This window comes from Pocillopora damicornis, chromosome 14 (genome assembly GCF_964200805.1).
Source record: "Pocillopora damicornis chromosome 14, jaPocDami1.2, whole genome shotgun sequence".
In the NCBI taxonomy this organism is placed as follows: domain Eukaryota; kingdom Metazoa; phylum Cnidaria; class Anthozoa; order Scleractinia; family Pocilloporidae; genus Pocillopora; species Pocillopora damicornis.
Window position 1 is genome coordinate 15277640 of NC_142683.1, and position 13245 is coordinate 15290884.

General features: G+C 38.8%; 1 protein-coding gene across 1 annotated transcript; it reads left to right on the forward strand.

Moving 5' to 3' along the window:
• The first annotated feature begins 3609 nt into the window (after positions 1-3609).
• LOC149034659 (neuroglobin-like) lies at positions 3610-12792 on the forward strand. The gene is made up of 3 exons (XM_089194898.1): positions 3610-3788; positions 10868-11093; positions 12604-12792. Exons 1-3 carry the CDS (start codon positions 3610-3612, stop codon positions 12790-12792), a joined length of 594 nt encoding a protein of 197 aa, XP_089051024.1.
• Positions 12793-13245: the final 453 nt, after the last annotated feature.

Here is a 13245-nt window from a genome sequence, read left to right on the forward strand (position 1 = left end):
AAAAATACAAAAGGGAAATAGACAAGTCAAGCTTGAAATGAAACAGTCTATGTGGGGTCCAACGTCACAACTACGTCATTCAGATCGAATTTGGCGCAAAATTATTTCTGTAGCCTCGTCTACTAGACTCAGAGAGTCTCACTCCGGTAATAACCTTTTTCACATTTGTCTATTTTAGCTTGCTAGCGAATAAATTTATACCCTCATCATCTTGCCACAATATCAATAAGTAAATGATATTTCGGATGAAACTGTTCTCATCGAGCCGCTGAACGTTCAGTAGCTTAGTAGTCATTTACTGAAAATAAAAGTAAGCTTAAGCTTATATTTCACAATGATATAATTTCCTATCGTTTCAAACCATATGCTTTTTTTTAACTCCAATTTTTATAGTTTGTTAAAACTAAGTTAAGCCGCAACTATTAGAGACTTAATCTTGAGGTTGTAAAATTTCTGATAGTAGCGGCTTAACCATGTTGGGAGTTCAAATTGCTATTAGCTAGTTCTAAATTGTTCTTTTGTTCTTTTCAGTTTCTTTAACTGAAAACTGCTGTACCTTAAATGGAGAATTGTTACCTTGGTCATGGTAAGAATTCCCCATTTTTCTACCTCAATATAAAATAAGAATCTGAAACAAAAGGAATAACAAAAATACAGATAAAATGCATCATTTTACACGACAGCACATTTACCGTCTAGACAGTAAGAACCATAGCTAGGAAACGTGATAAAGCGATTCATTGTTTTAAGACGGCGAAACTACAACTAAAGGGCGCCTAAAAACTATATAGTTTTTATAGTTTTGAGGTACACTTTAGATTCTTATGCTGGTCCATTTCAAGCTTGTCATTTCCCATTCCCTTTTGTATTTTTGGCGGTTATTGCGACTATATCTGTTACTGATTACCTACCAATTATATTTTTGTATTTTTTGCGGTGACGGCCGCCCATAGATGTAACTTTTGAGAATACAACTTACTATCGAGAAAAAAAATTATGACCCAAAATGAAGAAGACTTGATAAAATAGAATAGGTTGATGTATCAACACAAGGCGAGGGTGAGAAGAAGAACCAAAGTCACGAATGAAGGAACAAACATGAGCTGATATAGAATTGCCTAACGGTGAAAATACACAGCGAAGCCAGCCACACTATTGTTAGCTGTTCTGAAAAAGGCAAAGCGGCATTTTTTTTGCACTGATATGCGGTGGATTGGGCCCTGAAACAAGCAACATCACGAATCATGTTCGGCAGTTCACTAACTAGTTACAATAGCAACAACAAACTGAAGACCACTGGATAACAAAGATTTCGTTGTCTTGGCCAGATTAGTATTATTTTGGCTGATTTCTGTATCTGTGGCTATTTCGGGGCAAGCTAAAAAAGCTGTCATGATGGTAACGTCACAATCACCTGTATAAAGGTAACATTACATGTATTACTTAAGGATTATCTAACAGTTACTTTGTGGTTGCCTTAATTAAATACCTTTCATAGTCTTTTCGACTTATAGAGCTATTATTAGCTCTTCGGATTAGATTGAAATGTTTTGTAAAGAATCCTTTGACGGTGGTATGTATGCGTTGATGACGAAAATCTGAAAAGGAGAGGCGAACATAAATTAATTTGACGTGAGCCACAGACAAAGTTTAATGAAGACGTACGTCATTCACCTAAAGAGTCCTCTTTGGCGCTCCTTTCCTAGTTCCTTGAAAATGAAAATGACTTCGACAAATCTCCTCTGCGGTCACTAATATGAGCTTATATTTGCTACACTCTATCTTTTCCAAACACATTTGTTTTGAAATATATCCGTCCTCTTTCAGTGAGCCGTAGTCGTCGGTGAATACAATTGATGTATTGGCAAACAGCGAGGAGATTGGCTCTTTTAATCTTAGACTTTGGCAATAAAGAAACTAAATTAGGAAAGCACAATGCTTTCCTCTTCAATATAAATATAACTTAATTGAAATCGATATATCTAACCAACGCCCTGATTTTCCCTCTCTGTCTCATTATTTTCTGATGAGGTGTGCAATAAGCATATATCGACCTCAAGTTAGGTGGACTGACCTTGCACTGACTCCAGCGGCGGTAGTCCGTGGGGGTTTCGAGAATAGAAAGCCACTTTCTTTATGGTGCAAAAATGCATACATCTCAATTCTCCCCCTAAGCGTTGTGCTGAATAAATAAAAAAGAACTAAGTTGCCAGTTATAGTAGTTTAGATTTAATGTTTTATGTTGTCGTTTATAATTACCGCTCAGATTCTCACATTTTTTAACCTCTGAAGCGTGTCCCTGGCCTGCTTTCTTTCCTAACTCAGGTTTGTTTTGAGCCTCCTCCGTGTCCCTGGCCTGCTTTCTTTTCTAACTCAGGTTTGTTTTGAGCTCTTCCTCTTCTTTTACATTGTAAGAAATAATTGAGTGGCGTGAAAATTTATTTTGAGAATTGTTCTCCATGGTTTTCTTCCTTTCGTTTGTTCTCTGTCGGGTTGAGCAAGAAATCGTAAATAGAAGCTCCCAGCAGATAATTTTATTGACCCAAACCAAAAAAAAATTTGCTCACACAAGACATGAACTAATGCCAGTGCGTAATTTTAAATCCCAAAATGCAAAATTTTGACGACATTCATTCATTGCACTATTCGTCAGTATCATGATCACTGTAGAGGCCTGAAGCCCAAGTTTCTGACGTCATTTATAATTATGTCACATCAAGGAAGAATACAAAGTTAATCTAACTGAGAGAGGTTATATCTCGTCATGTATTGGAGTATGTCACTTAAGGATCACTTCAAAATTACACCCAGTAATTTAACTGTCACAAATCACTTAGTTAAGAATGAGGAATCACTTTTACTTGTCTGGAAGGGCTCATATCGTCGTTTGACTTTTCGAAAGATATGGTGAAAAATCCCTCTGTCTTGTAGAGGTATTATTAATTTTTCAGACATTTTAGCGTAAATGTTCCACGGATCAATATTTTCTAGTCGATGCGACGCTCTTAATTTCCGACTTCACGACTTAAAGAATGAATAAATTCGCCTGAATTCGTGCGTTGAGGGATGTCGGAATAACTAAAGAAATATAATTCTTCCGCACCAATATAATGATTCACACGTTTTCACCGGATGCCCCTTGAAGACAGATCGAGCCAGCTTTAATCTACGTTTTACATTTGCACGAAATTGTAATGAATAAATAATGAAAGTACCGCAACAATATTATAAAATGAGTGGTTTGAAGTTCGCGAAATGAATTCTTTTAATTACACAAGTAGGGCGTATAACTGCATACTGTCTATACTTATAGAACTTTAATTGTGCTTGAAAATTAGCGGTTTCCCATCAATATCGCTGATAGTTAGTCCAACGACATCTGCAAATTAATAATAGTAACAACATTTCATAATACCTCATCATCAAATGCCAAGATGTTGGTCGATATAAAGATATACGTTTAACAAAGATAACGTCAGAGTTTTTATACATCACCCATCATCACAACGTATGACAGCTTTCTTAAGGGAAAGCAGCTGGATTCACTAATCTATTCAGCTAGTGTCTACATATCTTCATTTTAGGTTTAACAGTCAAACTGTAAATGCCATGGGTTGTTTTGCCTCGCGAAATAACAGAATCGAAATAGTAGTCTCAGTTGCTGCGGCAACATCGACTTCAAGAATCAGAGACATTCCGCTATCACACGAACAAAAATGCATTCTAAGAGAATTTTTGGAGCTCATTGAGCCCATTAAGAGCGTCATAGGGAAGAAAGTATTTAAACGGTAAGTGTTTTAAATACTCGCCATCTCTGGTTTGTTGTGTTTTATTTCCCAAAAAAAAATGAATGTAGAGTCTCGAGTTGACACTAGCTTTTTTATGAAAAATATAATACCACTATTAAGATTGGAATCGTTTAAAATGGAGAAATAGGGGAAACAGTATGCTTATCCTAACTGGATGTCATGTTACACCTGAAAGTAACTTACTAATACATGTCGAATCCAGTGGTACAATTCCTTGGTATATAGGAAGATCTTTGGCGAGATTATTCTTCATGACTTCCATGTTTTTTTATTCTTCTTTCCTCGTTCGTTACCAATAGATTTTACCTCTATTTTTAGTCGCATGACGATCGAAACCTCAATTTCGATAGATGATATCCTAAACTAGACCCTGTGAGCAAGGTAACTGGGATACCTGGATGGTACTGGATCTTTGGGATCAAGTGTAGTGATACTACAGGTGTCGGACCAGTATACTGAAATAGTGAGCTCAAGTCTGGCCAAGAGCATACACCTATTTCAAAACATAGGCATTCTATGCATGCAAGAGTTATTTTTTGTAGGGTGTGTGGATTACTTGAAACATTGTAAGTGGTCTTCATTCTTACAAAAGGAAAGAAGAGTATCAACACGGAAAAGAACGAAAATGTCGAATTACCTCACACACAGGTATTTTGTGGTAGATTATGTGTGTTGTGCGAATAAATGTAACCAAAAATAAACTGTATTGGTGCCACGGATACCTGTTAGAACACAGGCGGCCCAAGCTCCAGTTGTGAGATGATCATCTTGCGCAATAACAGTCATGGCGGAATTATAAGAGTTTGTATGGGAATATTTACGACCGCTCTAAGGTATAAAATAATACGTCAAATTCTCTAAAAAAATACCTCACCTTACTTTCACAGCGTATCGCTTGTTATATGACCGCTTACTTTGATGAAAAGAACGCATTTTAGCGAGTTGTCGATTTCGAGGTTTTCAACGTTCATAAGAAAAGCCCAAGGCTGAACACTCCATTTCCGAACGCCTGTTCCGAGAAGCGAAAAATCCAAGCTCAAAATGACCGGGCGCCCACAAATCCAACGCAGAATCCAAGCACATATACTGTAGTTTCATTCCAATTCACTAAAAACTCAATCTTCCCCGTGCAACCGACACTAAGTCGCAGTTTGCTTCAAAAATTTCCAGTTTAGAGGTTTCTAACAGCCCGCGGCCACATCAACCTTGACACACGACCGTTGAAAACCAGCTCGGTAACCCTACCTCCTTTTCAAACTGAGCTTTGCCGGGGACCATACCGTCAGTTATCGTCAATAAATTGTTTTAGAACCACGGGTCCCCTCAGTAGAAATCGATCAAGAGGCTATTGTTTCGATCGGCCAATCGAATTCGCCTCCGGAAATGTTTACAAATTCAAAATAATTTACAGGCATAGTTGCAAACCGCACAGCTGATCTCGTAAATCTCGATAATTTCCTTTCAATTTCAAAAAGAAAAAATGTCCTCGGTAAAAAATAGTCTATTCCACGGTTGCAGCAGGGACGTAATCAATTCGAACTCGTATCTGAAATGGAAATCGTGGTAAATATTGTTGCTGGATATCCGTGCGGACGAAACGAAATAACAGTTGTCTTGTTAGCAACATTAAACTAAGTATGTCCAGATAGAGCTAAATTGAATACTGGAACAAATCCTTCCAAGGTTTTCCTCTGACTCCGAAAATAATCATTGGCCGATTGGCCGATCGAAACAATAGCCTCTTGATCGATTTCTACTGAGGGGACCCGTGGTTCTAAAACAATTTATAGACGATAACTGACGGTATGGTCCCCGGCGAGGCTCAGTTCAAAAAGGAGGTAGGGTTACCGAGCTGGTTTTCAACGGTCGTGTGTCAAGGTTGATGTGGCCGCGGGCTGTTAGAAACCTCTAAACTGGAAATTTTTGAAGCAAACTGCGACTTAGTGTCGGTTGCACGGGGAAGATTGAGTTTTTAGTGAATTCTAATGAAACTACAGTATATGTGCTTGGATTCTGCGTTGGATTTGTGGGCGCCCGATCATTTTGAGCTTGGATTTTTCGCTTCTCGGATCAGGCGTTCGGAAATGGAGTGTTCAGCCTTGGGCTTTTCTTATGTACGTTGAAAACCTCGAAATAAACAACTCGCTTAAATGGGCTCTTTTCATCAAAGTAAGCGGTCAGATAACAAGCGACACACTGTGGAAGTAAGGTGAGGTCTTTTTTTTTGAGAATTTGACGTATTTTTTATTCCTTAGAGCGGTCGTAAATATGCCCATACAAACTCTTATAATTCTGTCATGACTGTTATTGCGCAAGATGATCATCTCACAGCTGGAGCTTGGGCCGCCTGTGGTTAGAACAAAATGCAGACAGCAGACTGCAGACCGGATACAAAATATAGACTGCAGACTACAGAGTGGGTACAAAATGCAGACTGAGAATCTGAAGAGTTTTTACGTCATCTTACAGCTTACCGAGCGTCATGCAATCGCTTTTCCGCGATCATCCTTCACGATTATTTGCACTATTGTGGAAAATTCCTGGCCCATTTCTTGATGAAAATCGATCGTAAAATAATTTCAAGCCTTCAATATAGCCTTCTTAGTTTGCGCGCGAGTTGGTTGGTGTGATGTCTGTACAGATTTTACCAACGTAATAAAAGTAGATGACGTGAATAACAGTGATGGTAAAGCAAGCTTAAAACGGCAGAAATCGCCGGAAACTATCACGGATGCACAGGGCATGAGTAAGTTTTATTGATTTTACGAGAAATATGTTCATATTTCGAAATATTTATCGTTGTAAATCGACCATATTTCGTTCACTATACTATTCCTTATAACGTGTTCAAATTTTCAACGTTTCCTCTCGTAACTTAACACCGAGTCACACAACGTGTGACGCATTCATGAATTAATATTGGGTTTTTCTCGGGGCGTGAGCTTGGTCTGCCTGTGACAAGACAATTGCGTAAACAATACTTAACATAATAGACGACTTTCATAATGGCGGACATCGCGAGAGCCCTGGATCGAGTTGCATGAAACTATCGCGTCGCGTCGCGTCCCTCTTCGTTTGTTATGGCGAGTACTTCGAATATTTCAAATCCGACATTTCTTACGGAAAACGATATACCCGGCGCTTCTCTTCTTGAAAGAAAACCTGAGGAGTTAAAAATCTCAGAGATTAAATTTTTGCTTAAATGTTGTGGAGATGCGGGGACATGAGTGCATGGCTACATACGACCCTGGTTTCTGAACCGAACAAGTGCAGAAACTGCTTTCTTACTACTTTGAACATTCTATTAAGTTTGCTTATGCAAAGCTTTTCAATTGAAATTGTCTGAAAAATAAAAACAGTGATTGTGAAGTCTTGTGAACAGCTACATGCTTCTACATTCAAATATTCCTAATTGTCGTGAATGTACTTGTTGACTGGGAATTAATACCTTACATGAATAAATTCTTACTGTTTTGTAGTTGTAATTTGTTGTGGGTTGAAAATTTCCCAACCTGTTTGATTTTTAATCTTCTTTGTTTCAAAGTACGCTAGACTACAAAGGAAAATTAAAACCAAACTGGTTCAAACATTTTGCACCAAAGATAATTTAAACATAACATAGACAACATGGTCTTTACAGACAGAAAAGAAGTCACTCGATTTTGTTGTAAACCTTCCGATAAATAGTCAGAACAGAGGGGAAAATGTTGTCTTTATCTTAATGCCCAATTTGTAACCCCTTACAATCTAGGGAGAGAAGAGATTTGTAGGCAATTTATGGGTTAAGTAATTCATTCATGCTTCACATGAATGTGACATTCACATTGATATTATGTTAGGTTGTGCATTACAACAGTATGCACGCGCTGCCCACATCTGGTTTACAATTCCCATTTGATGTAGTGGAACAACTCTGTCCCAGATGTGAAAATTCTTAATCTTGTTAAAGGCAGGTTCAACATGTATCTTGCAATTTCCTGTGTTTTTACCACATCTTCTACAGCCATCTGAGAAGATGCTCCAAGAAAGGGTGGCAAATTTAAACTGACTCCCAGAGCCAACAAATCCTAAACTATCAATCCCTTATCTGCCATAATGGAGTCTTTGTCATCAAATGGTAGATTTAAGAATCCACTCCATCTGACAATTTCCCGATTGGAAATAGAAGCTGTATGCAGTTGACTTCTGAATGTCACTGCTCCACTGGGAGAAATACCAACCAAACCTTTCAAAGTTGTGTGATTTTTGTAAGCACTGAAAAGTTCTCAATTTAACTGCAAGCTGCTTGGCATTTGACATCTAATCTCAGTACAGTCAATTATGACTCTAGTAGATTTGTACCTTCCCTTAAAAGATTTGAGCATTTTATTGATTACTTTTCTGCTGGGCCAAATGTTCATTTGTCCAAACTTAAAGAACATAAAATTGACCCATGTGATAAATATTCTACTTATTGCGGATGCTGATTCATTAAATAATTGAGCTAGATGGTCTTCTGGGAATCCTTGCCTTAGTCTACACATGACTATAAAAAATTCATCAAGGGGCCTTAAAGATCTAGCTCTCCCCTTTTTCGTTAGTAGTCTGCCCTCACTGTAATCAGACTCAGTGTTGTTGTCAGTTTTTGACCGCCAGTAGGAAATGATAAAGATACTCAAAGACAGCCATTAAAGTGTCCCAGCTTTTAAAGCCAGTATAAAAAGCAGCATTGGAATCTTTTGACTTAAAGTTTTCAAAGTTAAACAATCTTTTAGTAAAAGCGTCATGTTGCCGCTGGGTATCTTGCAGTTGGCGCTTAAGTTCCTCAATTTCCTGTTCGAGTTTATGAATCTTCTTGTTATTGTTGTCAATTTCTCTCAAGTAGGCCTCCTGGTCGGTAAAGCCAGTTTGTGTTTCGTCTTCGACTTTTAAGCTACAATCTGGTAGATCTGGGACCATTTCTTTTGATAATTCGTTTGACGATTCATTTGATAATTCTTCAACAAACAACAGCTGGGGCAGACAATTTTGTGATGCACTTTTCGAAGCTGTCAGTTCGAAGTTTCTTTCCGCCGGGTCCTTTCCTTTGCGTGGCGATGTTCGAATCCATGAAAACACAGAAGGGACAACTCCATCTCTCAATTCATTTTTGACCTTTTTTCTAATATAACCTTTCCTAAAATGCTGGGAGCATATCTTTCTATTTTCAGTTAGCTTGAAGACTTTCCTTCGTCTCTTCTTATCGCGTGGAGGCATTTCTTCTCAACGAGTTCTCGGTCGGAAATTAAAAATAAGACACTTTTGTCTCATCGCCTTTCCAGTAGCATTTCTTCGTACATTCTGGAACACAGCAATGAGTCGCCATTTCCACTTCTTGTAAATAATTCGACCGAATCGATTAAAAACAGATCACCTACTCAACCTTAATTAGCCTTTTGTTTACAGTGCTGTCCTCAAGCGTGGCCTTTCTGACCTCGGTTTCATGTTTAAGTAGTTACCAGTCTCGCGCGCCGCGGCCATTATGAAAGTCGTGTATAACATTATACACAAAAAACACAGGATTTTGGATCATGTATTTATTAAAAAAGAATATCCATACAACTACAATGAAAACAAACATAAGATTCACCTTTCTAATCGTGAAATTAATACCATTCGCACTGTTATCGTAGCTACGTTCCCTGGTATCAAGTGGATCCAACACGGCGTCTTTCTTCACAAGCAGTTTGCATCCATTAGAGTTTTGTTCTTCAGTCTCACGGTCGTAGTGTTGTTCAATAGATTGCATAGAGTATATGCAGTTTGGTTTCAGATTTCAGATTTTGCTTTTTACAATAAGTGTACGTTTTTCAACTAAGACATTGGCATACTTGGCATACAAGGCTTACAAGGTATACAAGGCATACAAGGCATTCAAGGCTTTCATGGCTTTTAAGCGTTCGCGACTCAATCTGTTCCAAAATTACCGCTCAATAACATCTTTTAGCGTGGATTGGCCGCGAACAATACGACTTGTGTATGCGTCTGTAAGTATTTCGAGCGTTGGCGCCATAATGCTTCAGGTAATCGTAATCCAATTGCAAACACGTTAAAATACAAAACGACCGACAAAAGAGTTTTAAAAGCAAAAAAATCCTGTGTTCATGTGACCCGGACCTGTCCGTGCATGACAACGTCAGTCATCATCAAGACAACACGTGATAAGCATGTGAACACCTTCACCCTCACTGGATCACAGTTAGTTGTCATGGTGTTGAGGGCCCAATGACCTCTGGGTACTACTGCGCAATTTTTCCATTTTGTGGCGGAGGAAAAAAAAAAAAAAGACGACAAAAAGCAAAGGCATTTTATGACTGGGCTACCACAGGTATCCCAGTAATAACTAAGCCAAGACTTCCACCGTCATTCAACGTATAATCAAGAACAAGATAGAATTTCAAAAAAACAACAAAATATAAAACACTCAAATATAACGCGTAAACTCTTGCAACTGCGGCCGATGTTAATAAATTATTAACGAGTATTGTTGCCCAAAGAATTTGCAGACTTATCATAACGTGTTTAATGTCCTTTAAAAGGTGCCACCTGTTTATTTTGTCTATTTCCTGTTGTATAAAGAGTTAACTTACGTCTTAACTAGAGCAGTACTTGATTGAGTCGCTAAAAACCGAGCTCCAGTTTTAAAGTGGAACCTAAAAATTGAAAACAATCAACAATTTAATAGACAGTGAAAACGTTTTCTTGGGCTTTTTAGAGAGCAAACGCCAAAACGCAAACGCAAAAGCACCAGCGCCGTTGCGTGTTTAGCCTGTATTCTTGCCAATCGGGTCATTATTTTGTGCTAAAGTGACTTTCAAATGCAAACGCACGCGCACTACCTTCGTGATAGCATAGTTCTATTGAAGATGAGGATGGAGATTCACAACGCTGTAGTTGTGTCTTGTTGTGGCTATTGCTAAGTGTCTTGATGTCTTTGTATAACTGGCAAAACGGGGTAAAATTTATTACCTAAAGTGAACGTGAATCGAATTTCAATTATTCAGAATTGATAACGATGATCATGAATGATTCTGTTTCAGACTTTTTGAGTCCAACCCAAGAATTCAAGACATATTTCCCGCCTTTACGAGTTTGAAACTTGAAGCCGTAATCAACTCTCGATCTCTGTATCTTCACGTCAGACGAGTCATGACTGCGCTGGAAAATGCTGTGTTTTCTTTAAACGACGCAGAGGTTTTCATCGAGTATTTAATAAACTTGGGAGAAAGACATAAAGAATGGCCCGTGAGGCTGGAGCATTTCGACGTCTGTATTCTATTATGCCGATCAAGGCTACTTAGGGGTACGTATTGTTGTATAGCGCTGTATTGTGATGTAAATTACAGTAGCAGGAAGTGCAGTGCTAACTAGGGGTACATATTTAATAATTGGTTCATACGTTCATCGAGATATGAAGGACGCAGGAAGTTTGGAGAGCACGAAAGATGCGTAAGAGTTGCTTTCCAAACTTCCCAAGTGCTTCATATCTCGATGAACCCACAGCTGACGTATGAACCAATTGTATTTTAACATTTTCAACCCGATGGAAAATTGTTTTCCCGAGAGATTTGTTTGCTGACGTCATGAGCGTGCACAATAGGAATATGAAGCACGCTCGTGCGATTGAATTTGATGAGACAAATTTACTAGCTATGTTACAATATTGCTTATGATCCATCAAATAATTTTGCTAGCGCGCGATTGGTCTAAACGCAGTAAGTGACTAAATGTCCCCCGGCTAAAACTTGGTGATATCCGAGTATGTCACCTAAAAGATATTCCCCAATTTGCACACCTTGCGTCCACCACGATAAGTCTTCATCTCAAAATGAATGCAATTCAGGGTGATTAGGTATTATCAATTGAATCGATAACGTAAATTACCCACCGCAAAGAGTTTAAAAGCTCACGTTTCGAGCGTTTGCCCTTTGCAATCGCTCTGAAGAAGGGCTAACGCTCGAAACGTCAGTTTTTAAACTCTTTGCAGTGGCCAATTTACGTTATCAACTCACTTGATAATACTAAATCATCATGTTATACTCCCCCACCGACGCAGCACCACAGTCTTTTTAGAAATTTAACCATTTCTTAGTTCAATTCAGTAAGCTGTTCATTAACATTTTTCACGTGCGTCGCAAAATATTTGAAGGATAAAAAACACAATAGCGTCTATTTTGCGCGAAAATATGTACAAATATATTTGTCCTTGGATATTATCTGTACTCGAAGCTCACAGTTTCCGCATCTTGGAACAGAAAACTCGAGAAAACGACCGCGGGAAATATTCGCACTTATTTTGGCGCCAAATTGGAGCAATTGTTTAATTTAAATTCAGTAGAGGGAAGCATAGTGCTATCATATTGTTGTGAAGCGTTGTATAGTTACTGCATTTTACGGATTTACAGTGCTACTCTGGGGTATAATGTTGTATTGTGCTGTACGATGATAAAATTTGCAGTACAGGGATGTATAGGGACGGGAAAGAGGGGCATATAGGAGTGCGTATTCGAGGAGACATGGAGTTTAATAATCAACGGAACGTGTTTGCTCATGATGAATCTCTCAAGTTGTCATCGGCTATCTCTCTAAGCACTATTGTAACTTATCTTTTCCCAATTATTGTTTTGTCAAAACTCTTCTTCAGGGTCTTCTCTGCGTCTACATCCGAGATGGCGGCTACCGACTCAGTAGAGTCCGGCTGTGGATTGACCTGCCGCCATCTTGGATTCGCATTGTAGGTGGACCCTGGGTGAGAGTTTGACCCATTCCCAATCAGATGATAGAAGAGGCCTTAATTTGGACATTGAGGGACTCGTTTCCAACAAAATGCACCGATTATGTCGCCGAGACTTGGAGGGAGCTCTTCCGCTTTTTAACTGCTATTATGATGACAGGACTGAGGAGAGCAAGCACTGGCACCCTGTGGACTAGGAATCAATCGAAAGGAAAACTGAGATTTCACTAGAGATGACTTTAAGAGGACAAGGTCCCAAAGTGGACATAATACGCATGATAACAACTACTATGGGGGAGTAACGAGGTATATGAGTTGTAAGAAGCCTGACGTTGCGCGAAGATTCAAACGAGTGAAAACTGAAACAGACAAGGAGATAGTCGCGTCCTATGAAGCGCGCAGAAGAACAAAGTTGAGGGCGATAAAAGAGGTGCGCGTAAAGATGGGAATAAAGGAAAATTGCGACGAAAAAGAAATGGAAGGAGCCAGAGGAAGGAGAAAAATAAAGGGATGCGCAAATGTGAAAAGGTGTAAAAACTTGTGTGGGGAAAAAGATAAAAAAAGGCGCAGACATGTAACAATATGAACACGTCCGTCGGCGTTCAAAACAGTGTAGCAATACGGAGAACAATAGACAGTGAAAGAGACACAATCGAAGAGATGACACGCTTTTGTTAAGTGGGC

Bases quoted from the DNA above. Each gene is read 5' to 3' on its own strand.
- LOC149034659 (XM_089194898.1), top strand. From the start codon at position 3,610: ATGGGTTGTTTTGCCTCGCGAAATAACAGAATCGAAATAGTAGTCTCA. The intron at 3,789-10,867 runs GTAAGTGTTTTA...ATTCTGTTTCAG, and splicing joins GGGAAGAAAGTATTTAAACG to ACTTTTTGAGTCCAACCCAA. The intron at 11,094-12,603 runs GTCTGTATTCTA...ATTCCCAATCAG, and splicing joins TGAGGCTGGAGCATTTCGAC to ATGATAGAAGAGGCCTTAAT.